General features: G+C 30.1%; 6 protein-coding genes across 7 annotated transcripts; 3 read left to right on the forward strand and 3 right to left on the reverse strand.

The window, feature by feature from the left end:
* Positions 1 to 1,468: 1,468 nt before the first annotated feature.
* On the forward strand, positions 1,469 to 4,867 carry LOC124938147 (EVI5-like protein). 2 transcript variants are annotated; one of them, XM_047478527.1, is made up of 8 exons: positions 1,469 to 1,759; positions 2,100 to 2,289; positions 2,741 to 2,936; positions 3,620 to 3,790; positions 3,870 to 3,986; positions 4,097 to 4,354; positions 4,440 to 4,538; positions 4,629 to 4,867. In XM_047478527.1, the coding sequence occupies exons 2-8, from the start codon at positions 2,150 to 2,152 to the stop codon at positions 4,701 to 4,703; spliced, it is 1,056 nt and encodes a 351-aa protein (XP_047334483.1). In that variant the 5' UTR covers positions 1,469 to 1,759; positions 2,100 to 2,149; the 3' UTR covers positions 4,704 to 4,867. The 2 variants fall into 2 exon arrangements, with proteins under 2 accessions (XP_047334483.1, XP_047334484.1); XM_047478528.1 differs by having other exon boundaries at positions 1,469 to 1,735.
* Positions 4,868 to 6,739: 1,872 nt separating this feature from the next.
* LOC124939604 lies at positions 6,740 to 9,390 on the reverse strand. The gene is made up of 2 exons (XM_047480065.1): positions 8,592 to 9,390; positions 6,740 to 6,873 (listed from the first exon to the last, which is right to left on the reverse strand). Exons 1-2 carry the CDS (start codon positions 9,373 to 9,375, stop codon positions 6,740 to 6,742), a joined length of 918 nt encoding a protein of 305 aa, XP_047336021.1. The 5' UTR covers positions 9,376 to 9,390.
* Positions 7,733 to 8,276, forward strand: LOC124940308 (stress-induced protein KIN2-like). The gene is made up of 2 exons (XM_047480816.1): positions 7,733 to 7,955; positions 8,047 to 8,276. The coding sequence occupies exons 1-2, from the start codon at positions 7,830 to 7,832 to the stop codon at positions 8,116 to 8,118; spliced, it is 198 nt and encodes a 65-aa protein (XP_047336772.1). The 5' UTR covers positions 7,733 to 7,829; the 3' UTR covers positions 8,119 to 8,276.
* A 1,679-nt stretch (positions 9,391 to 11,069) lies between the features above and the next one.
* Positions 11,070 to 11,372, forward strand: LOC124939605 (protein GLUTAMINE DUMPER 5-like). The gene has a single exon (XM_047480066.1). The coding sequence runs from the start codon at positions 11,070 to 11,072 to the stop codon at positions 11,370 to 11,372; it is 303 nt and encodes a 100-aa protein (XP_047336022.1).
* Positions 11,373 to 18,200: 6,828 nt separating this feature from the next.
* On the reverse strand, positions 18,201 to 19,085 carry LOC124939849 (basic leucine zipper 43-like). Its single transcript, XM_047480303.1, has one exon. It carries the CDS (start codon positions 18,894 to 18,896, stop codon positions 18,384 to 18,386), a length of 513 nt encoding a protein of 170 aa, XP_047336259.1. The 5' UTR covers positions 18,897 to 19,085; the 3' UTR covers positions 18,201 to 18,383.
* Positions 19,086 to 21,808: 2,723 nt separating this feature from the next.
* LOC124938561 (E3 ubiquitin-protein ligase Praja-2-like) lies at positions 21,809 to 23,493 on the reverse strand. Its single transcript, XM_047479028.1, has one exon. The coding sequence runs from the start codon at positions 23,425 to 23,427 to the stop codon at positions 22,093 to 22,095; it is 1,335 nt and encodes a 444-aa protein (XP_047334984.1). The 5' UTR covers positions 23,428 to 23,493; the 3' UTR covers positions 21,809 to 22,092.
* Between the last annotated feature and the right edge of the window lie 2,571 nt (positions 23,494 to 26,064).

Consider the following 26,064-nt stretch of genomic DNA (forward strand, 5'->3'; position numbering starts at 1 on the left):
ACACAACAATATATAACAATGTGAACAAGTCCTACTTTACTTTAATAAATAATAAGCAAGTTGAATCAACTTGAATCAATGTAAACAAAAGTTATGAATTTCATATAATTGAAAATTAAATGTGTAATGTTAAATAATTATATTTGAATGAAAGTTTTATTTTGTTTTGTTTTTAAATAACATGTTGAAGTTTCCTTTTAAAAAACATATTGAAATAATCAATTTGATGACTACTTCCCAGGTTAACAAAAGGGCAAAGATGAACACAGTGATGAAATTTTTTATGTTCCAAAATCATTTGTGTTAATAACACTTCATTTGGAAAAATAAATAATACTAATGAATTCAAATATTTATATTATAAATTTATAAAATAAAAAAGAAAGTGTTAAAAAAAAAGTTGGCATGTAATTTTCATTAAACTATTTTGTTAAAAAATGTTACACGCGATTATGAATGACAATGGGCGGATCGGGGCGTGAAATGCGTTTACCTTTTCGTCCCATTCTATTTCAGAATTTTTTTACTACCATCCCTATCCTGTTCGGTTTATGAGAATCTCCATGGGATACCGTTATACAATATTCTCTAAATATTTTTTATGTACTGAATGCGAATGTCGGGCAGCGAAAGATTCGAATTGGAGACAAAATAAATGACTAAAAAATTGTGAAATATATGCAACAAATTTTGATGTAAATCGCTTGACAAAGTCATCAAAACTGAATCACTAATTCATGTAAATTAATTTTCACCTTCATTAAAATGTTTCACACCTTGATTTGAAGTTTTTCACTTTAGTGTGAATGATTTGATTTTAGGTCAAAAATTATTATAATCATGATATGTATATACTTAAAATGTTTGTCAATACGACTTTTAATTTGAAAATTTAAATTTATACATCAAATTTTTTTTTTATGTAAATCGACAATGTAAAACGATTCACTGTTTCATGTAAAACGATTGTCACATTCATGTAAATCTATTGTCGCATTTATATAAAGCGTTTCACACCTTAATTTGAAGCGTATCACTCTTTCATTGATTTTTTTTCTCTCATCTGACGTGACTTGGACGTGGCATGTCACGTCGAATTCACTATATCTATTTCGTTACCGTCATTCATTGCCCTATCATATTTCTAAATAAATATATTAATAATTTTATATATTAATTATTATTAGTGTTCAAGTAAGAAATCGGGATAAGATAAGGACATGACACAAATCCTATTTTCAGTCAAAAATCGAAAAAAATTCACCAGAAACAATTCGGATAGAAAACCGTGAGACGAACTGTAATGTTCATTCCTACCCTCCTAAGCATAAAGAATTTATTACATTAGCTTGATATAAACATATTTGAAACTTTATATGTCATTTTAAATGTAAGTGAAATATATGTATCGATTTGAAAATTATATAAAAAATTCCGATCTTAGCCTCTTAGGGAGACGAGTCTTTCCGCGTCATTGAGTCCGGATTATTGGGGCGCATCCCGGCATCCGGCGTCGCCAGATTGGGCGCCATTTCATCATCATTATCACTACTCAAATCTACAATCTATCAGTTTTCTTTCTACGCTAAACACAAATTCCAGAAAAGTTTGATCATCGGCTACAGAGAGGGGAATCAGAAGGGATCTATCTCTCTTAGCATTTTTATCCTCCAAGGAAATCAAACAAAATCCATCGAATCTCTGCTCTGCTCCGCTCCGCTCCAGCATCGTCAAGGTCCGTCAGCTTCATCTTTTACCCGTATGATTCAGTCTCTAACTCTTCTATTATATATACACATGCATTTGTATCTCTTTTGAATCACCAATTGTTGAATTGATTCGTTGATGTCATCTCGATCCGGACGATCGAACAGATTTGTATGCCTATGTCAACTATATATTCCCTAGGTTTTGTCGGTCTGAGTACTTCCCCTGCCACTCCTCCTTTGCCATTATTTAAGTAGACTACAACATCTATGAACCAAGTTCCATAGCATCTCAATATTCAAAGTACATTTATCCACACAACGCATTGGAGTTTTCTCCTTGTTTCTGTTTTTACATATGACTTCTGATTTGTCTTCTTCTGACCATTTTAGCTTGGGATATGAAGGTTGGAGAATGCCTTCATCTAGTTTGAGATAATATAATGGATAAAAAGGATCCTGATGATGGTGAGGCAGCCCAAGTTTTACCTGTCAAAGTAGACAGGTTTGGATTTGCTAAGCAGGAATTCAGCAACTCTAATGATGGTCTAGCTAAAAATAGATCGGCTTGTGACTGTGAAAGGTATGTCATTTCCTCATTAATGGATTCATTAACAAGCTCATGTGTCATAATGGGATTTTGGTAGATTCCTTACATCAGTATTGGTGATATAACCTAAGGCATCCATTCCATTATTTTATCATGAAACTTATTAGTTTTTTATGCTTTATATGTATGTCCTTAATCTGTTTTTTTTGCCCCTCTTTGAGATTTGTGCTCAGCTTTTATCACTTCAGATGCCAATCAGACCTCCAAGAGATTGATAAAAAAAACATGTTAACACTGTGGATGTTGATGCCTTCCTCTTTATCATTGATGTGCTATTGTTTCATTGTTTAGTGACCACCTGTAGCATATGTTGGGTCCATGGTTGTGCATCTTTTTCAAACATATGAATTGTAGATGTTATTCTTTCTGGTTGGATAAATCAAATTTATGATCCGTCTGTTGTGCTAATTCAACTACTTTCCAGGGAGGAAAGGAGGATTAGGAAATGGAGGAAAATGATTGGTGTTGGAGGAAGTGACTGGAAGCATTATGTGAGGAGGAAACCTCAAGTTGTTAAGCGGCGTATCAGGAAAGGAATCCCTGATTGTCTTAGGGGTCTTGTTTGGCAGTTAATCTCAGGAAGTAGAGACCTCTTGCTGATGAATCCTGGTGTATATGAGGTAATTTTACTTTTCCTTATTCTATGGAAACAACCTGTTAGTAAAGTATAAATGGAGAAAGGGTTTAAGTTGGGAGCCCTTGCTTTGCAACCTCTTCCTGCAGCATAATAAAAACAATACTAGCAATTAAGCATAAATAGCTTTAGTGCTCAATTTCTGTTTACAAATTTGTATTTATATAGCAGGTTTTACAGTTTTGCTCTTTCAACTGGCGTGTTCCCTCTTTTTCTGCTCCCTGTAATATATTTGTTTTGCCTTCGCTTTGGAGGTAAGGATCAATTCGAAAGACATCAGTTCTTCTTTAGGGTGTTTTTGATAAAATTAATAGTGTTATGGTGAATATTGAATTTAAAGTGCCAAATGAGTCAAGTGTATGAAAAATAAATGTTAGAATAAACCAAATAAAAAAAAACTGTATTCTAAGTCCTTGATATGTATGTTGATTTGATAAATTGTGGAACTAATATCGGGAAAGACAATAAAGACTATTTTACCCTTATAGTAACATAATCTGATTAATATTAGGGGTTAAAGTTGTCTTTTGAATGATCCTATATATTCTATTACCGAGTTAAGTTATTCCATGATTTTATTGTCCGAAGCAAGATGAAGTGTCTTCTCTTTCACAATGACTGTAAACCTGCACCACATGATCAGCACTAACAAATTTTATTGTCATGCAGCAACTAGTAGTATACGAAACTTCTGCTTCAGAGCTTGATATAATTCGAGATATATCGCGCACCTTCCCTTCACACATATTTTTTCAGCAAAGACACGGACCTGGTCAGAGGTCCCTCTACAATGTCTTAAAGGCATATTCAGTTTATGACAGAGACGTTGGATATGTTCAGGTCCATTTCTTCTTCTCTGTCTCTTCTTTGTTATACAATATATGTCAGAAAATAACATGTTTTATATATAAAAAAACAGGGAATGGGTTTTGTTGCTGGTCTGTTGCTTCTGTACATGAGCGAAGAGGATGCGTTCTGGTTATTGGTTGCATTATTGAAGGGAGCTGTCCATCCTCCAATGGAAGGTTTATATTTGGTATGATAATTTATTGGTCGTAATTGATTATAACTGTCTGGCTGTAAGTATGTAGGCATGTATATTGACCTGAAAACTGAAAGTGTTATTAAATGTTGTCATATGGACAGTTAGGTTTGCCTCTGGTTCAACAATACCTTTTTCAGTTTGATCAAATAATGAGAGACGAATTACCGAAGCTTGGAGAGCATTTCACCCAAGAGATGATAAATCCAAGCATGTATGCAAGTCAATGGTTCATAACTGTATTCTCGTATTCTTTTCCATTCCACTTGGCTCTTCGAATTTGGGATGTCTTTCTTCACGAGGGTGTTAAAGTAGTTTTTAAAGTCGGGTTAGCACTTTTGAAGTATTGCCACGACGACTTGGTAAGTTATATATTTTACCGAATAATTCAAGTTATCTCCCAATTATTATTTGAAAAGGATGATGATGATGATGTGTTATGGACAGATAAAATGCCCGTTTGAGAAACTGATTCATGCTTTACGTAATTTCCCTGAAGATGCAATGGACCCTGATACTTTGTTGCCCCTTGCTTACTCCATCAAGGTTGAATATTTTGTTACAATCATGCTTCTTCTACAAGAACCCTAGATTGGGTCGTTTTATTCATGATTGTGTGTTTGTTGTTGTTGTTAGGTAACAAAGCGTTTGGTGGATTTGAAATTTGAATATGAAAAGAGAAATGAAACAAAACCCGGAAAAAGCAGTTGAAGGAGGAAGGAGGAGCAAAGTAAATATAAACAATTGTTAATTTCTTTGACCGATTGTTGTTTATGGTATAAATACTGATAAAAATCCTTTTAAATCTGTCATATTCCTGTTTGTTTGTTTGTGTATATATATAATGAATGATGATGGTCTTCTCTTTGTCTGTCTATGTTTCTATATAAACAACTGTTATTTCCCTTTTTTTCCTTTAATTGGGTTGATCCTGTCTCTACAATAATAATATGCAAGATTTTTTCAACTGACATAAATTTGTTAATGGAAGCATATTTTAGTGAGTGATTTGTAACTCTTGTTTTTTTATGTTCAATGAAACCATTTGATTTTCCAATGGCAAATTTGTGATAGAAATGTATTTTACAGTATCATTCATTCATAATTAAAATTCAATATATTGAGCCCGTGAGGTTGAAAAAAAAAAAGACAATTATTGTTAAATCTAATATTTTACACATGTGAAATTGAGAGGAATATTGGACATAAGAAAAATAGATATGGATGCACAAACTATATATATATAGGTAGATAGAGTCTTATTAGCTGACATGGATGGTTCAAAATTAGTGAGGATCCGAAATTAATTCCACTTAGTATAATTCCACGTGTCAATCACCCAATAGATCATTGAAAGTATATATATATATATAGAGAGATTATAGATTAGAATTAAAGAAAGAAAGATCATCATCTTCATCATCATGAATAACTCAGAGAAAGCAAGCTATCAAGCTGGACAGACCAAAGGGCAAACTCAGGTGTGAATTTGATGATCTCGTATTATCTAATTATTATGAGTTAATAATTAATTAATGAATTGTAATATATATTTAGGAAAAGTGCAGCCAAATGTTAGACAAAGCCGGAGACAAGGCGCAGTCTGCTAAGGAAAGTGTGCAAGAGGTAATCTCAATTATATATTATTAATCTTCTTTTAAATTAATCTTAATTAATTAATTACTATATATATATATATATATATATATATATATATATATATATATATATATATATATATATATATATATATAGGCTGGTCAGCAAGCCAAGGCTAAAGCTCAAGGCGCATGTGATGCAGTGAAGGATGCTGTTCATTCCAAATGATCAACCAACCAGCCATCAATAATAATAATAATAATAATAATAATAATAATGATATTAAAATTCAAGACTATTGTAGATCGACTTGATCGATCATGCACATTATTAATTATGTATAATTATAAGCATAAGGATTGATTGATCTCATTCCATTCTATTCTGATCATTTGTTGCAATAACATTTATTATTTATTCTTCTATTTCTTTTTCATTAGAGTTATTTGAATTATCTAAAACAACTCAATCGCTATCATAATCATAGTTTTTATTTCAAAATCATACATTAATTTAATTTACATTCAAAATCAAGAATTTTGTGTCTTCAAGCTTCATATCACAACTCACAACTACTTTTAAAGTTTAGACTAAAATGAAAAATCAAATTCATTGTTATTAATAATTGTTCTTAATTTTAGATTTGCACCCACCACCACACAATGAAATAATAATAATAATAATAATAAAAATAATCCAAAAGAAAATAAACATGCAACTTACTTGATTGATAGCTTTGGGCATAAAAATATATATATCAAAAATAACAAATTCGATTCTTACTTCAAATTATTTTAAATTCCGCTTCATAAATTTAAATTTATAAATCAGGTAGTTTTATTAGATGAATCTCTTTTACTAAAAGAGTTTTTTTTATATATTTTAATAAAACTTGATACTAAATAGGCTCCTAGTTATAATATTTTTTTTATTAGAATAATTATTTTTGTTTTTTTACATGTAAGATGCCAAAGTAAGTAAACACAAAATAAAAAAAGTTAATAAAATAGCCACAAAATTCAAAGGAAACTCAACAAAGGTACAAGTTTAGATTGTTTCAACAAAAAAGAATTATTTTTTGGGGTAAAAGTGATTTTTTTTTTAAGATTATGCATCAGCAATTAATATTGTACAAATTTGGAGATCGTCTAATCAAAAAGACCGAAAATGACCTTCTCCTTTGTAGCAGTATTAGGAACCACTGCACCTCCTCTAGCAGGGACGGTTGATAATGCTTCATCTACTACTATTATTTTTCTTATTTCTTTCTCTGTAACTTGAACTGAAACACAACCAAATCATACATTAAAAAAAAACAGAACAAGAAGGACTAAAAGGATAAACATCCACATTATACTTCATTTATCCGTACTATATAGATATGGAGTATCTTTATGCATATGATTATATTTCGTGGATCGTGGTTATTTCAATTTAAGGTGGTTATTTCAATTTAAGGTGTTCTTAATTAGAATCGATTTATTGGAGATCGGTCCTTGTCTCATTCTTCCTAGTTAGCAATGCTTTCTAGCAGCAATAGGAATAAATCAAGACAATTCTCCTTAAAAAATTCTGTCTCGAAAAAGAAAAGAAAAAAAAGGGTTTAGAGGCGAAATCACGTCTCCTTAAAAAATTCTATGTCTCAGGCAAAAAAAAGGGTTTAGAGGCGAAAATGACATCTCCTTATATGTCTTAGGCAAAAAAGGGTTTTGAGGCGAAAATGACATTATCTGTTTTCTTATTTCCATTTAGAAGGGCATATCTCAAAATACGGCAATAATTTAAATTTGAGTTCATTTTTTCAAAGATATAAGTAATATGTGTAAAACCTTGAGAGTTCAATTGAGCTTGTTTGATTTTTACAAAATAAAATGAATTGACATTAAAAATACTTATTATATATAACCTTTTAAATTAAAGATTAAAGTTCCAAAAGGAAAAAAAAAAGTTAATTATTCATTGGTCCATATTCTCTTCTCCATAATTTCGGATCAGAAATACCACTTAATGGGTGGGTACAAATCCCCCTTCCTTCCTAATCATAGTAATTCAAAATTACTATCATCCATTTGGAAACTATTTGTGGGGAAGCTGACACTTGTCAAACACCCAATTCATCCCTAAAACATATAAATTTGGTAGTCCATTGCCATTCTCAATCATCAAAACTTTTGTTTGCTTACCAAGTTTCTCTTTGATAACAATACTCTCTTTGAAAACTTCAACAAAACAATCAACATGAACAACACCGAGAGCGCCAGCTACAAGGCCGGTGAGGCTAAGGGCCAGGCTCAGGAAAAGGGCAGTCAAATGATGGACAAAGCCGGAAATGCTGCCCAATCTGTTAAGGAAAGCGTCCAAGAGGTATCTATCTATCTATCTATAATGTTTCATCAATCATTTCTTAATTTCTTAACCTAATAACACCATCAATCAAAACTTGTTTAATTTGCAGGCCGGTAGCCAAGCCAAGGCCAAGGCACAAGGTGCATGTGAAGCAGTCAAGGATGCTGTTAACAACAAATAAATATCATCAATGGCTGCTACTATTGATTGAATACCTATGAAACATGTTATGTATTTTTCCCTTTTTTCTTTCTTTCTTTTCTTTCCTATTGTTGCCTTGTCTCATGAATAGAGACAAAGAGCGGACCTTATGAATAAATGAATTAACTATTTACCCTATATATACATCATGTTCCTTAAATTTAACATAACCCAATTGAACCTCACCAGGGTAGTTCAGGGAAATAGTCAACCTAAGAGACCTCACGAGCTCGATTTCAAATACCATGAAGCGGAGGGTCATAACTCATGCTAGTTCTCCTTAACTTAAAAAACATAACCCAATTGATTTTCTAAACTATACAATCAGAATTAAGATTCATACTGATAGTTAAATCCAAAGAGAGTAACAAGTAAAGTGTAACAGACACCATTGTTGCAAACTAACTTGAAAAAAGAAAGCAAAACAATAACCATTTCAGTGGATAGTAGTACCTTTGAGAGAGGCCTCACATATCCTGGCAAGTCTAAAGGCTTCCAAAACCGTGTCTGGTTGGAACATCTTCACCTTCATTTTGATCTCTTCTTGGAGTCCATTGATAAAGATACTAACATAATAGCTTCTTGGTATATCAGGAAATTTATCATTCATTGCAATCACAATATCCTCATATTTCTCCAGATACTCTAGTACAGTACCACATTGTGCCAACTCAGTGAATTCTCTCATAAGACAAGTTGAATCAACATACTTGATATCAGAAAACCTATTTATCAAAGCTTCAGTAAAATCATTCCACTTAAGGTAATCTCCCTTATCATCCGCATAGCTCATAAACCACTTAAATGCATGCCCAATCATGTGGAAAGAAGCGTAACCCAACATTTGCTGTTCCGACATGGGACAGAACTCGAAGAACGTATTACATTTCGAAATCCAGACTCGAGCGTCGTCCTTTTCTCCATCAAATTTGGGTAACTTCAACTTGGGGATGTACCTAGCCTGATTCGGTTCCACTTTGACACCTGATTCATCCGTGGTTGCCAAAATCTGAGAAAGGACTTGGTCGAGTTTAGGTGTAACGGCATCAAATAGGTCGAATTTCTCCTTCATTGAAGTTAAAGAAGCCAAAACCCCAGTCGTCAAATCCTTGAACAGCGTGACGAAATCCGCTTGTTTCTGGTTCGAAGTTAGATCCAATCGATCGATGAATAGGTTCAATTTGTGCCGAGTTTCTTCTAAAGAGTTGATCATGTCGATCAGCTTTCCGTCCATCATGATTTCCCGTTCTTCTTCTTCGTTGAGAAAGAGAGATTGAGGAACGTGTCTATGAATCCACTTTACAGTTTTCAGACATCGTGGCAGAATGGCGGGAATCGGTTACAAATGTAAACCCAAATGAAATGAAGATGAAATTTATTGCATTTGAGGTTATGTTTGTAGATTTAGAATTGCAAATATGTTTAATACCTTAATTAATACATTCAAATTGGAATTTTAATTCTAATCGCATTTAATTATATGTATATTAAATTTCTCAACATGAAAAAATATAATTTTTCTTTAGAATTTGAATTATTAAAAATTTAAATTGTAATTTTGATTTCAAAGTAAAATGTCATATATTATCCATCTTAAAAATATATTTTTTTTATTTGTTTTAATTCTCAAATAAAACTTAATAATTTAATTGATTAAATCCACTCTATCATTTAGAGATAATACTGGGTTATGAAACACAAATAATATCATCTATTTACATGTTATATTTTAAATCCAATATATATATATTTTAAATATAAGTTGATTAACCTGATATTACATGAAGATCTTTTTTTTCAGATGGATCTTCTTTTTGCTTTCGAATTTTATTTTTTTTATAAATGAATATATTATTAGATGATTTTATTTATTTTTAATTTGAGTAGAGTGATTTATTTTAAATGATTAGTTATATTAATTATATATTTATATATAAAAATATTAATAATTTAATTATTAAAGTGTTCATTTTACGTAACAAAAATTTTAATGAGTCTAAAATTAAAATAATTAATTAGGGTTAAATATGTGAATTAATTTTTGATTATCCTAAATAATAATAAATAAAACATAATAATAATATTTTTAAATTGTTATTATTTTAAAAAATAATTAGAAGTTTTTGTAAGGGGCCAGCCCAAAGAAACAGGCCCAGACCACCGAAGACCTAAAGGACCAGTCCAACAAAAGCCCAACGGCTTATTGCAAATTTAGGGTAAAGAAAATAAAAAAGCAAGCTACATGGTTTATTTGGAAAGAAAGGGAACATTTGGGGGCCTTCTTGGAAATTGTTTTTAACTAAGGGGATATGAGAAAATCACAATATGTGTTGATTAGGCTCAAACAAGTTTTGAGGACTATGAGTAACATTTGATTTTGAGGTTTATATTTTGAATGTAAATATGATAAATATTAAAATATATTTTATGGATTACTTTTCACTATAAATATGGTAACTTGTTAGTTCAATAAATTAATTCTTTATAATTCCAACTCCAAATCCTTAAAATAAATATTTATTTAGAAATGGGAATTTGTTGACTTTTTTGGTTCAATAAAGGTATGATTGTTTTGCTTAAGCCCAAAGGACACGTTTAGTGGGTCCTTCCTTTAAATAGGATAAGCTTGGTCACAATACATTTTACATTGGCAACAACATCATGCAATATTTTTATAATAAATATTCTTGTGTGTATATTTTTTTTTCAAATGTGGGATCAAATGGATCTTGGATGATGTTTCATTTAACAAACAAAGCATCAAAACCTTCCTTTCCTCACCACTTTGGTCTCTTTTTCCTAGCTTCTTCCAATCCAATATTACATTTCTACCTTTATTCCAAGTTATCAACTCCCTATAAAAACCATATTAATGTTTCTTATCATTCCATCTCTCATAGAAATTAGCCAACACAAATCAATTAATTGGTGATGAGGACATTCCCGGAATACACGACAGCCTCCGCCGTCAACGACGTCGGAGTGAGTACTGGATGGAAATCTCCAATTCCTTACCTCTTTGGAGGATTGACTTTACTACTTATTCTTGTATCCTTTGCTCTCTTGGTTCTATCTTGTTCATCTTCCACTTCTCGTTCTGATGTCGTCGATCAGAAACCAACCTCGACTCCACATTTGTTACCGGCACCGGAGATGGAGCCCAAAATTGTTGTCATCATGCCCGGTCACCGGAATCCTACTTTTTTGGCCAAACCTGTTTCATTTTTTAGTTGAAATTTGAAGTTCTCGTTAATATTTACACTTTAAACTGGCTCGGGATTCTTTGTAGAGACTAGAGACATGATATATATACATATATATATAAATTAAAGAATATTATTATTGATATTTTATTTGTCTTTGAATTTATTACATTTTTGTCTGAATTAATTGAGAAGTTTGATCTCTTAACTTCATTTGAGCTACAAAGATAAATGGTTTCTTTTCTGCCTATTCAACAAATTAATAGGCTTGTACTACAAAAGAGTTAAGTTGTATAGGGAAGATAAGAATATACCATTATAAAAAAAAATACTCAATAAACAAACCTCTCAAAATTATCTTCAAATAATATTGTATCAATTTTCACTAAAAATGTTCTTATTGAGTACTAACCACCCGCAAGAGACACATTAATAAACTTACTATATATGGAAAGTTAATAAGGTTGAAAAATCAAATATTTTAAAATTTATATAATTTATGTCAAACTGAATAAATCAGAGGATGAACAAAAACAAGTAATAATGAAAATGACTCTTGAAATCCCTCTAGAGGGAAGAAAAAAAAAACAGATTTATTATTTTGAAATGTAAAGTTATCCCATCATTTTTTTTTTCAATTGCAAAACATTTTTATCCATAATTTTTTGTTTTAATTTTTGTAAGCACACTTCAGAAAAACAAATTCAAGCTCAACCAAACTTTATTTTTTTGATTCGGACTCCAGCCTCGTTAAAGTATTAGGTTCAAACACATCTGATTAAATTGATTGAGTGTTACTGGTTTATTAATTAGTTTTTGGTGTTTCAAGACCGAATCTAAACTGAATATCCAACCGAATTAATCGAATTCAAATTTTATTTTCGGTTTTTGAATCAAATTTTAAATCAATTAGAATTAAAATAAAATTTGTATGTAATTTTGTAATTTGGGTTTTAACTTGAAAACAAAATTGAAAATTAAATAAATTTTTTATTATTTATTTTAATTATATATTATAAAAATACATATAATTAAATAATTATAGGTAATAAATTAGATTTAAGTCAATTGTGATAATTAGGGTTTGATTTGAATTCAAAATTGATTTGACAATAAAATAAAATAAAATTTGAATTCGAACCTAAAATTAAATTAAATTGTTTTATTATAATTTATTTAAATTCGATTTGATTTTTGAATTGAAAATAAAAAAAAATCCAAACTCAGTACCTTGAATAACCTATAAACCGTTTTGATGACCCTCTAATTTAGTTTCATTATATTGAAACAAATTTATCATTGTTATAAGAATATTCTAAATTTAAAATTCTTATTATTCCCGAATTACTTTATTTCTAAGGTCGACTTCACCTTTTTTTAAACATTCATTTTTTTTATTAATTTTTTTAAAATATTAAATCTAGTTTTGTACAAAGTAACTAATTAACACTTATAATCAAAAACAAATCAAACATTATATTTTTTTTAATAATTTAATTTATAAAATAAGCACTATAATATATTAAAAAAAAGTTCATTATAATATATTTTTTCAATGCCAACAGTGCTGGGCCTAGAGTCAGGCCCATCGGGGTCTGGCTGCTACTATTTGATAAATAAGTTCTAATGAAATAGTTGAAGAATCTCGCGCTAGGTAACAATTTAGTTAGGATTTACCATTTTTTCTTATAACAGAACCCATATTTACCACGGAACGAGTAATATATTATATATTTACCAAATTTTATGAAAACAATATTATCTCAAAATTAATATATCCTAATTATATTTCTCATCTATTTTGTCCCTTTATTATTTAAAATCTGAAATCTTAATTCTATTTTTCACACTATTATTAAAAAAAATCATAATTAATATTACTTAATTATATTTCCCATTAAAATATTATCTTACAATCTAAACTAAAATTAATTAATTAAAATTATAATTATATTTTGCAAGGATTTTGCTCCAAATATAACATTAAATATTAATAAAAATATCCTCATTAATATTTTCTAATTTAAATAACCTAATTAAGATTTCCTCATTACCACCCAATTTTGTCACAAATTTACTTAATTAAAACTAAATCTTAATTAAAATAACCACTAAATTTTACTTATTGTCGGATTATTTATTTTAAAACTAAATAAAATTTTAATACTATATTAGATTTAAAATATATGATAATTATTTTAAAGATACATTTTTGTAAAAGAAAAGAAAAGAAAATAAATCAATATATATATATATATATATTATATTATTAATTAATTAACTTTTGTATTTTAGTCTTTTCGTCTTCCTTAAATTCTTACTTTCTTAGAAATATCTTTTCCCTTTCATATCTTTAAATAGAAGAACCCATCGGCTTCTTTTCGTCGCACTACAAAAATATTTAAGTTAATTACCAAGAAGGAGAGAGAGAAAGATGAACGCCGCCGTCGCCGCCGCCGTAGCTCCGGTAGCCGATACACTAGCTCCGGCAGTCCAACAACAGACATCGAAATTGAGATCTCCGGTTTCATACGTGTTCGCTACGTTGGGCTTGGTAGTAATTATGATCTTTGCGTCACTACTCCTTCTAGCTGTTTCCTTCAGAAAAGATCGTCGGACCGACCCATCCGCCGCCGCCGATGTGGCGGCGCTCGCGCCGGAGAAGGAGGACTGTTCGCTTAAAGTGCTCGTGATTATGGCCGGCGATAATAACCCAACTTTCCTCGCCACTCCGGCGACCATTCGACCATAATTTTTAATTTTTTGTTTTCATCATGTTTAATTCTGTTATGCTATGCTGCTAGCTGTAGATTATAAATTATAATATATAACGTAAAGCAATTAATTACTTACTTACTTACTAGTTATCATCTTTAATTTCTCATTAATTAATTAATTAAATATATATTTGAACAAATTAATTTGTTATCATAAATAATGGATCGTTAAAGCATGAATGATCTTAAGTCTCAAATTTTTATAATTTCAATTGGAATAAATTTATTTAAATAATTTAATTAATCCCAACTTTGCCAAATCTTAATATTGAATTTGGAGTTAATGGTGATATATAACCAATGATATAGTCATGGGATTAGTAACTTAAGAAATTAATTAATTAATTAATAAACATGAAAACTTTGTGACCAAGGCAAGATCTTATACTACTAATTAAACACTACCATAATTAGCTTTTAATTATTGTTGAGCCTATATTTTGTTACTAAATTAAATCTATCATAATAAAAGTTGAAAGTAATTATTATTATTATTTTTTACAAGTATTAATGTTTTATGAACTGTCAAAAAAATCTTTAAGGCAATCCCTTGATAAAAATAGAAAAAAAAGAGGACATTTACTTTTCTTTGATAATTATTTATTATTTAATTACTTATAATGGCAATTCAACATAAATGTTCATGAACTGATACTAAAAAATATCATCATTTACCAACTTTCATTTTAAAATTTTGAAATATATATATATTTCACGGTATCATAAACAAAAACAAATTGAAAAAATAATTTAATAAAAATAATATTTTCAAACAAATATAAATTGCAACATAACTTGCCACAAATAATTCATTTTTTTTAAACTGAACTTTTGATCATTTATTCATTTGAGAAGATACTTTGCAAACTAAATTAAGAAATTATTTAAATTGATTTATAAATAAAAATTATAATTAATTTTTCAACATAGTATAATGATACAATGGAATGTTAAAAGTTCTAAATTTCTTTGTTCCTAATAAAAAATAAATTGAAAGGGTAAAACTATATATTTTATTATCCACATCTTGAGTATAGCGCGTGAAATGTACAGTAAAGAAAGTCATGAAAATAATGACATAATTATCATAAATTTTAAAACCTAATTTTTTTTTGTAAAAAACGTTAAAGCATAGCGCAAAATGCACAATAAACAAACTCATTCAAACAATTTATTATTAGTCATGACATAATCATCATAAATTTTAAAACATAAGAAAATTTGTAAAAACTATTAAAGTATAGCGAAAAATGCGCAAAGAAACTCATTCAAACAATTTTATTATTAGTGATGACATAATCATAGTAAATTTTAAACCGTAATTTTTTTTTTGAAAAGCATTAAAGTTTAATAATAAAAAATTAACATTTTAAAAAAATATAAACTGTAAAACCATCAAAGTAGCCTAGTACTAGTACTAAGAGTCAATTCTAATTAGAAATGTTTTCAGTTAAAGTGGGAGCATAATGTTAATTCTCATTAATTAAAAAAAATATTTTTATACATATAGACTGCAACATAACTTGGAAGAATTGATTTGTTTTAAAAGACTAAACTTTTCATTTATACATTTGAGAAGATGTTTTGGCAAACAAAATTAGGAAATTATTTAAATTGATTTATACATACAAATTATAATCAAATTTTCAACTCAATCTAATGGTACATTCGAATATTAAGAAATTCTAAATTACTTTCTCCAAAAAAAAATTAAAAATTAAAAAGGTAAAACTATATATTTCATTATCCACATATTGAGTATAGCGCGAAATACGCAATAAAGGAATTCATGCAAACAATAAATTTTTTTATAAAAAAACGTTAAAGTTATATATACACTTATAAGTCATAAAATAAATATAAAAAAATTCCTTCAATTCCGCAAAAAGTAACGATACACTTGTTATGATTTCCGGATTTTCGCGTGTAATATATTAGTTACTACCATAATTGAACATACTTTTATTGTATCTTTTCTATTCAGTAATATGTGACATGTATCTTTTCTATTCAGTAATATGTGACATTATATTGCTTACATAATAGTAATCCTAATAAGATTTCTCACCATCATAAATTACCATTTCACCCCCAATTAGTGACCATGGAAGCTTTATTATAAGTTGTTTTATGGGTTAAATATATCATTATTAACATAAAATTCAATAATTATTTGTCAAAATATTATTAGAGTTGGACAAAAGAGCTTGGAAAGTTACAGAAATTTTACAGCATTTTTGTAGTAATATTAAATAGGATAAATATTATAAATGTTTGCAGTTTGCAATATCCTTATTTCATGTTTTTTCAGTTTGGAGAAGGTTTTTCATCACTTACAAAACAATATTTTGGCAAAAAAAAGTTAATTAATTTTATTTTTTAATAAATTTAACTGAGATGTATATGAACAATTAGTAAATGTCACTTATTTCTTTATTTAAAAAATTGTTGATATATTTATTTCAGTCATTTCTTTATTTCATTTTGGTAGAAGCAATTATTTGTTTTGCTTTCTAGCATATATTTTTGTTGTGAGACTTATTTATAATTATGCAAGTCATCTTCTTAATAATAATAATAATAAATAAAAAAATGAGTGAACAAAACATATTTGTAGAATGGAACTTAGCATTCATTTTTTGTTCTCTTTTGAATCCTTATTTTCACACTGTTCTTGCTATTGTTTCAGGTTCAGTATCCGTTCTTAATTTATAAAGTTGTGTAGCTTTTGAATCTCAGATGCAAATTGATATGTATGTATGGTGTTATGATTTGCAAAAAGTTATGCTCAATGAAGATTATTTGATGTTTAATCCTTTGATTGATTTCACTTACAATTGTTCTTTCATTTCTGGGATGGTGAACAAGGTGGATTGTTGATTCCTTCCATGATTAGTGTTTTCCTTTTGTGGGAGATAGTTGTTGTTTTCAAATCCTAGAATCTCCGTTTATTACTGGTGAGTACCTGTCTTCAATGTTATTAACAGTTATAGCTTAGCTTGATTAGAGATACTTGATTTTCAAATGTTACTGATGTTGGGATACTGTGAAGTATTTTTATCCATTATTTATGTAGATTACTAGCTTCAGTTTTCTTTACAAGAATTGACAAATGTATGAATTATGTTAATAATGTCTTAAGACAAAGATTTAGGCATGAATCAGTAGAATATGGAGACGGTTTTAAGCATATGAAGTGCTGAGATAGAAAGAAAAGATGACTAAATATGACTATGGTTAGGGTTAGTATCTGTTGAGAACAAGTTTTCAACATTGATGGTTCAAGAAAATAAGAAATTGAAGGATTTTTTAAGGCAAGCACTTCAAAGTGGAAGATTAAAGCTTTCACTCTTTCCTGTCTTATTTGAAAGTGGTACTTTTTTTAATTGAGACTTTTTCAATGTTATTGATGAGATGCTAAAATAGATTATTTTTGGTTCTTGGTAGAGAAGGAAGTCAGTGATTTATTTATTTTTACTGTGTTTGTAGACTTCCCTTATCATATTTTTGTTGCAATTTTTTGAAAATATCATTTTTACCACCTTTTTTTCAGAAAATTATATAGTGGAGAGCAAGTAAAAACTTAGGAAGCCTCAATAATAGGGTATCATTGAGTTCATCTATTAATGCCAGATAAGGAAGTCCAATCAAAATGATGATATGTAACTTGTCCTCATTGTAATTTTTCTTTAATGGTACCGAAATGTTAGAAGTTGTGGAAGTATTTTAGATGCCGAAGTTTACTTATTTGGGCCCTGTTGCTTGTTTTTGCTCACCAAGAAAATAAAATCAGAAAAAATCCTGAACACATAATATTATGGATAGCCTTTTCACTTTTTTTTTTTTTCTTGTGGTAATTTTTTCATCATGATCTAGGAGTGTTCTTCTACCTATTTTTAGTTCATCTGCAGAGTTAGTACGCATCCCGAATAATCAGGCGTGCAATATCTTCGAATATTGAATTCTAAAACAATATCTTATTGTCCTCATATGTGGGAAAGTAATACTATTTCTCTTGTTTTTTTCTGACCTGTTTAATGATGATTTTTACTGAATATTGGGATGTTTTGCTGCAACAAAGCTAACCAAAAGTTCAGCCTGCAAGTGATTTTATTCAATTTGCTCATACAACAACAGTGACCTGAATTCTGATGAAAATAGATACTAACAGATAGAAATAGGCAGACTGGCTTAATGAAGGAAGTCTGTAGAACTTGCATTCGACTGGTCAGAGTATTCAGTTCCTAGATTAGTCTTGCCACCAGCTATATATCATCCAGATCTCCAAAAGTTGTACAAGGGCTATTGAGCTGCATGTCTACCAGCCTTTGACGAAGTTCTGAAACTTCTTCTTTGAGTTGAGTATTCTCTTCAACGACCCTATCATGGTATTCAGAGACATGGTTCAGTTTGCCAATGAGTTGATGATTCTCATTCCGAAGCCAAACCACCTGTGACCATAGCTCATCCAAGTGCCTCTGTTTTCGCATACGTGATCTCCTGGCAGATTCTCTGTTGGATATCATTCTCCTTTGCTTCCTCTCATTGACGATGCTTATAAGTTGCTGGTCATCTGCCTCATCTGAGGTAGAGTTACTGCTTAAAGACGTTGGCTGTGTGTTGAATCCTTGAATTTGATGACTAGTGTTTTGAAGATGATAGAAATCATTGGAGAATCTGCTACATATAAATGTTGGAGAGTTGTTTTGGTTCAAGCCAAACTGATTTATATGGGGAGGATATGCGTAATGAAGTTCTGAAACCTTGGTTGGTTGCATGGTTTTGAACTCTTTGAGTTTGTTTTTAAGTTGGCCGGTATATGTGTTATTAGATCATGGGTGGATTGGAAAAGAAATGAATGAAATGAGGTTTTTTATACTAGGATGAAAATGCTCTTATGGCCCCATTTTTGCATCATTGAGTTATGGAGACACTTAAAGATCAGACCACTAGAATATAATGATGTAAATATGTTTTTATTTATTCAGCCACACATACATGTAGATGCAGCCCAAGCCTGTCTCTTCTGGTCTTCTCTATTGTCTGCTACCATCCAAGAGTGTAGTTAAATCATCCTTGAAGAAACGCACATCTATAGACCTATGAATTTAAAATATTTCTCTTTCCCATCTAATTCATGGTCTATGAATAGACTGGGCTAGTCAACAATGTCATTAAACAAAGATGGACTCTCCTTTGTTTCATTTCTTTGGCCATTTCTTTATGGATTTCCTTTTCTTTCTCCTTTCCGCTTTTTTGTTTTGTCTTTTCGTTATCTAGATACTAGGAGGAGGATAACGTACTCACTGCCAACTGTAGTTGTACATGTACAATGTACTGATACATGTCTTTTACAGGATGGAACCAGAAAACAAGATTAAAGTTAATGCCAGATCCCAATCACATGACCACAAGCTCAATCTATATACAGGTTAAAGCTAAGACATTACTACAAAGTTCATTTTCTTATATAATCTATACTTTTAAGAGTTGCATTTTGTGGAAATAGCATTTTAAGTTTATTGTATAATATATCAAAAAGTATATCACTACTCCATTTTTTTTTTGATGTGATGTCTTTACATTGAGATGATTATTGTTTTCTAGTGAAAAGAAAGTTTGAGCATTTAAAAAAAAAAATACTTTACCTACACCTCTATAGAGTAGAAATTTCAATTGATAGGGCAAATATCTAGACCTTCCTTGTGATCTCAAACAGCTCTTGTGATTTGGTCTAAATGCTTTTTCTCATGGCTCCTTTTTCATCAGACCTGAAGACAATGATTGAATGAAGACAGCCCACCTGAACCACCAAACTTGTGGTATGTCTATCACCTAGTATTTTCTTTACAACTATCATGACTATATATATCTTTTCACTTTCCCTTATATGCCCCTCTTCTCATGTTCTCAACTCTTACTGAAGAAGTTAACATTAAGGCATGCACATTTTAGTAAAAGAACAAGACAGGAAAATCTGTCCTGTTTGGGAGCACTGCTCCTAAGATAACGGCTTTTGTATCTTATGGATGAGTGCACTTTGATTTATAACCACTCGAATCCTTTTCACGTACACATTAAAACTTACTGTAGAATTGAACCATTGGTGTAGTTGCTAAGTCAAATTTCATTCATCACTTTGATTACCCCACCTTCCCTCTATTCATTATCCAGTAAGTGGATGTTTGTGCATATAGATACTACCAGTACAGTGATCTACACTCTCAAATTTCTTTTTCCCGTTGGAGGATTGTTATCACAAGCACTTTTGAATAAATCCCTTGACCACTTTGTGATTACAGAAAATAATAAAATATAAAAGCGCCTTTATTTGAATTATTTGATTAGTAGAAATGTATATAATAGAAAACGTCCACTCTAAGATAACATAATAGGTAATCACTTCAACTTCAACTTATGATGATTTTAGTGGGAATCGAATTTGATATATTTAGTTTCTTAGACAAACAAATTAAAATTCTTGATAGGGTATGAAATATGAATCCTTTTATGAATAAAATGTATATAGTTGATTTTTTTTTCTGAAAAAGTAAATTTAAAGATTCTGGAGGGTTATAGTGTTAACTTTTTGATAGGTCTGTTGAACAAATAAAGATCACTATTGGTTCCTTCAACTAGGTCATGAGATTGATGATTGAAGAAGGATAGGCCCTTGATCAATTATTCACTTTTACATCACTTTTTTTCTTTTCTTTTTCTTTATCACACTCCATAATGGGATTCTTTACAAGTTTGATGACTAATTTCTCAGTTGCATGATGAGCTATATTTTTATTATTCTGCATCTATTTCACTGCCATTTGGGCAAAGTAATATTTAAAATGTGTCAATTTTATCTCTCTCACACAAATATGGACTCAAGCATTTCATATTGGTAGATAAAGGCACTAGAGTTTTAGCTTTGCTTGGCTGGGGCCAGCAAAGGCATTTGGGTTGAGCTAAAGCAAAAGGTGTTTGTTTTTCTTAATCCTAAAGCCGAAGTTGCAGCATGTCATTTGACCATCTTTTTTTCGATGACGAATGCCTTTTGCTCTATTGTCCTTAACCCGTGTGCAGGAAAAAGAAATTAGTTCTTTAAAGTAATTATTGTAGAAGAAGGATTAAATCCAAACAACACTTCATGAAAAAGGCCTAAGCAAACAAATCTTAGCAAGAAGTATTTTCTTAAATTATTCATTACTGTCTTTTCAATAATTTCATACCTTTTGGTCAACAATCTTTAGATTTGCATCAACAGGATATAATCATCACAATTCAATAAAAAGAGACCAATATTGATTACCTTTTTAATGTACATGGGTTAACTTATTGCTTCAAAAAGATTCATAAATAGATTACAGCAACAAGGATATGTCATCATCACAATTCAACTCAAATCTAACCTGAATAAGAAAATTGTATTGCCAAGAACATGGGCAAAGGAGCATAAGAATCTCCCTGTATTTCATCTTGTAAATGCCAAGCTATTCTCATCATTTATGCGCATTTTTTAGCCATGTAAGACAATCTAGTCTTGTCCAAGAGACCAAAGGTCTCAGGAACCATGATTATAGAGGGAGGGTCGAGAACTTACTTCAATAATAAACTCTGGTTTCAAAAAGCACAGTTTAGTAGCTTATTGTCAAAACCCTACATTAAACTCAAAGAGAATTAAGCACAAGAAGAATCGACAGAATTACATCTTATATCTCAAAACCCTTAGCAACACATCTAATAAGTTGATCTTGCAACCAAAAACTAGCAAAATTAACAGATAGCACACATACCCAGTACTGATAATTTTCTAGATGACATCTATCCTAGGTTTTACTTATGTGCAATGCTGAGTTTCACTTCATGTGATAGCAAAAAGGAAAACAAACAAAATAATCTTTAAAAGATTCTGAAATTTAAAAGATATGCTCCAGTTCTAACACCTTATGTATCACATACATATATATAGTAGGATCATCATCATACAAGCCATTCATAGTTATATCCATCCTCCGAGTCTCCTCCAAGGCCAACACCACCTTCTTGGTTCCTTCTCATCTCATAATCCATGTCATCTGTTGGCAACTCGTAGCGACAAAGAGGACACGTGTTTCGAACATTCAACCACGGAACGATGCACTCGAAATGGTAATGGTGATTGCAGGGAAGCATTGTCACTTTTTCATCCACAACTATCCCATCTTTGCAAACTGCACAGTTTAAATTCTCCTTTTGTAACTCTTCCACTGTCAGCACCACGCAAGGAAGATTCTTCCTCACGTGTTCAGCAGTAGGAGGACTACCTCTCACGACGTTGCTGTCGCGAGTGAACTGGTGTAAGAAATCTGTAATGTTTTCTCCTCCATCTGTAGTGTAATCGTCATGAACTGCTAGGTACGAATCGTTATCATCATCGTCATCATCAACCTCTTCCTCAGCTTCGAATTCATGCATGCGTGGTCTGTCCCAATTAACCATTTCAACTAGAACTTCCCATTCCAAACTCTCCTCAGCAGCAGCAGCAGCATCATCCTCGGGAATCTCATTCATCTCATCATATCTAGAAAGGTCTGAAGAAACAGACATTTCTTCAATTCTATCTATCACTGACCTCAGTCCTTCTCTTTCATCAACAACCCTTTCCTCTATTTCCTCCCAGTCCAATTCTCCATTGTTGGAGATTTGTTCTTCAAATCCAAGACAATCCCAGAAAAGAGTATTCCCAAGTTGCTCCTCCCCATTCACATCATCAATCACCAACTCTGAATCGGACTCGGAATCAATTCCAGCAACACGCAAGCCAGTCGTTGAAGATTCACCCCTAACAGGCGCGACAACAGATCTATCGAGCCCAAACCCTAGCCTCTCCTCTTCCACTTCGTCATCAAACGCGGGTGAATTCGAGATCTGTCCATCACTCATGGAAAACTGATCCTCCCGACAGGAAACGCAGAGATCTCCGATGTCGAGATCCATGAAATCGTTTTCTTCGTAGTCGTGGCGGAAGCAATTGAGGTTGGAATCAGATTCGAAAGCGGAATCGGAATCGCAATCGGAATCGGATGAAGCACTGATGTGATAATAAAGTGTGTCTAAACAAGCAGAACAGAAATCAGAGACTAATACATCGTCGTCTTCGTCGACGTGGTTGATGTTGTTCCTTGAAAAGATATCTTCTTGTGTAAGCGAATCTACGGGTTCAAAGAAAGGACGGCTGATGGACTGTTGATCTGGTTCCTCTTCCTCTTCTTGTTGGTGGGTATTATTATTAGCTTGACGAAGAAGAAGAAGAGGAGGTACAGAGTTATCCGCCATCGCCGTCTAGCTTCTACCTTCCTTCCTTGTAAGGAAACCTAAATTTTATGTGGTCCGACCAAATAACAACCTTCCCTCTCACTGTCACACTCACCCGCCCAATTATAATATATATATATATATAGTTTTATTTTTATTTTTTTTACCATGTCTTATCTGATTTTAAAATACAAATGTGGGTTGCAACCCAAATGCTATTTATCTCCCGTTAAACTCAAAACACGTCTATATTAAACTCTCGTGATATTTTGATCTTTTAAGTGACTTTAAAGAGTGAATTAAATGTTAAAATTATATTTATAAAAAAATTATTTCAAAACTAATATACTTAACTCTTATTTGGTAGAAGGCAAGGTGGTGTAGTGGTAGGGAATTATAAAATATAAGATAACAATTAAATATGTTATTAATTAACTAATTATTTTTATTATAAGAATTGATTTTAAGAGAATATTTGACAAAATTAATAGACAATAAATTATGACTTGGGAATTCGGATGACCAGTATTGTTTTCTAGCATAGGGCTGAGAACTAGGCCCATTTAAACAAAATTTAATTTGTGACCCATAAAATTAAATATGTAATTATAATATCTACTAAATATGTATAAAAATATTATATAAAAGTGGGCCTATGCACTTGTGTAACTTTGGAAACTAATAGTCTAAGGGCCCAAGGCTCACTTGTGGTTTCATTAATATTTGGTTCATATTTTGTATTGTTGAGTTTTGACACTATTTTTCACTCTTTCTAATTTTGGACATTTATATATTAATATGCTTGTATCTAGATGTTTGTATTTTGAGTTTTTAATTGTTACAAGTCATAGAACAACACCCTCTCGCACCTAGGAAAGAAAATCAGAATTTCGGATATTGATTACATTGTTTCAAACTTAAATTAAATTTTAAAAAGCAAGTTAGGTACAAGAAGCGTTGAGATAATACATTTCATTCTATAGTCTCGTCAACTAAAAAAATATTTTTATTTCGGAGGTAGGAAGATTTTAGAGTTAAAGCGAAAGTAATAAAAAAAAATTGTTTTCTTATTACAACTTTGTAATCTAGGAAGATTCTTCAATCAGATTATTACTCATTAAATATAATTCAATTAATAGAATATTTTTTAATAAAATAATTATTAATGTATTTTCTTACATTAGTAAATAAATAAGGGTGGTTATTAATATATATATATATATATATATATATTAATATATATATATATATTAATATATATATATATATATATATAATGAATACTTTTATTAAATTATTTTTGAGATAAGAATGAAAACTATTTAAAAGCTAATATTTTGACACGTTATTATCATAATCATAATTATTTTTTTAAATTGTTAAAATAAAAAGTAAAAGTTATTTTATTTTTATTTAATGTAAAATATGGACCTCTAAAATATGTGATTGAGTTAAATAAAAATAATAATAAGTAAATAAAAAATTTCATAAAAAGTTTTTTTGATAAACTTTTAGTATTTGTAAAAAAAAAAAAATTATATACCAAAAGTCATTTATCTGTCATTTTGAGTAGATATACATAACCATAAAGGGTCATAAAGATATTTAATGAATATTTTTTATTTAATACATATATCACAAAACTTTGGTTACAAGTTCATTTGAAATTAAATTTCTCTCTCATAGTCAAGCTTTGGTCTGGTGGTGGTGCGTGTGTTTTCTGGTGAATCTCTTGAAATCAATTCTAATTAGAAGTTATTTTTGAAGGTAATGGTATGAATACAAATTAAAAAGAGTTATATATATATATATATATGCTTATTTTTGTTAAGTTCGAATTGGATGTCGTTTAAGACATATATATATATATAAGTGTCATTTTGTCGTATCTCATTCAATTTAAATTGTATTGTACAAAATTTCGTCAAAATTATATTTATATCTTAGTAAAGAATCTCGCATTCAATACAATTAACCATCTAATCCGAAATTGTTTAAAGTCGTTGGTATAAAAAGAATACAGTCGATTAATATGTTATTTTTGTCGTATTCTTTAAATATTTCATTATAAAACAAATTATGCAACATCCTTGGTTGTTTTTTATGAAAATTTTATACAAATCTATTATCATTCAACCTAAATTGTATCATTTACAAAATTTCATGAAGATTATATCTATTTCCTTTTTAATCTTTTATGAATTTTTGTCTTAGAAAATGATAATGTTAGCCACTAATAATAATAAACAGAGATGAACAAAAATATGATGTCATTTATTTGTTGATTTAATAAATCTCAAATTAATTCCTTAAAAGATTCCTATTATTTTTTTATTAATACTTTTTTATGTTAATTTATTCTTTGGGACGCGGGGATAGAAAATGAGGCATATAATTTATTTTTTAACAATTTTTTGGAGTTAGACTTTGTATCTATTAAAATCTTGATTTTAAAGTTTAGTTTACAAAATAATTTATTTACCTTACAAACAATAAATATATATATGTATATATAATAAATATTGGGATTATTAGATATATAATATTATTAACATTCTTATTATAATTTTTTCTTCCTAAAATGAATAAATTATCTATAGTTTTGAGATTCTTTACATCTGACCTAATAATAAAAATATATTGACTCAATCTAGTTTT

This window comes from Impatiens glandulifera, chromosome 5 (assembly GCF_907164915.1).
Source record: "Impatiens glandulifera chromosome 5, dImpGla2.1, whole genome shotgun sequence".
NCBI lineage: Eukaryota > Viridiplantae > Streptophyta > Magnoliopsida > Ericales > Balsaminaceae > Impatiens > Impatiens glandulifera.

Coding starts and splice junctions, on each gene's coding strand:
- LOC124938147 (XM_047478527.1), top strand. CDS start 2,150: ATGGATAAAAAGGATCCTGATGATGGTGAGGCAGCCCAAGTTTTACCT. Junction 2,937..3,619: donor TGAATCCTGGTGTATATGAG/GTAATTTTACTT, acceptor ATTGTCATGCAG/CAACTAGTAGTATACGAAAC. Junction 3,987..4,096: donor CAATGGAAGGTTTATATTTG/GTATGATAATTT, acceptor TCATATGGACAG/TTAGGTTTGCCTCTGGTTCA.
- LOC124940308 (XM_047480816.1), top strand. CDS start 7,830: ATGAACAACACCGAGAGCGCCAGCTACAAGGCCGGTGAGGCTAAGGGC. Junction 7,956..8,046: donor TTAAGGAAAGCGTCCAAGAG/GTATCTATCTAT, acceptor TTTAATTTGCAG/GCCGGTAGCCAAGCCAAGGC.
- LOC124939604 (XM_047480065.1), bottom strand. CDS start 9,375: ATGATGGACGGAAAGCTGATCGACATGATCAACTCTTTAGAAGAAACT. Junction 6,874..8,591: donor ATGTGAGGCCTCTCTCAAAG/GTACTACTATCC, acceptor GTTGTGTTTCAG/TTCAAGTTACAGAGAAAGAA.
- LOC124939605 (XM_047480066.1), top strand. CDS start 11,070: ATGAGGACATTCCCGGAATACACGACAGCCTCCGCCGTCAACGACGTC.
- LOC124939849 (XM_047480303.1), bottom strand. CDS start 18,896: ATGCAACCAACCAAGGTTTCAGAACTTCATTACGCATATCCTCCCCAT.
- LOC124938561 (XM_047479028.1), bottom strand. CDS start 23,427: ATGGCGGATAACTCTGTACCTCCTCTTCTTCTTCTTCGTCAAGCTAAT.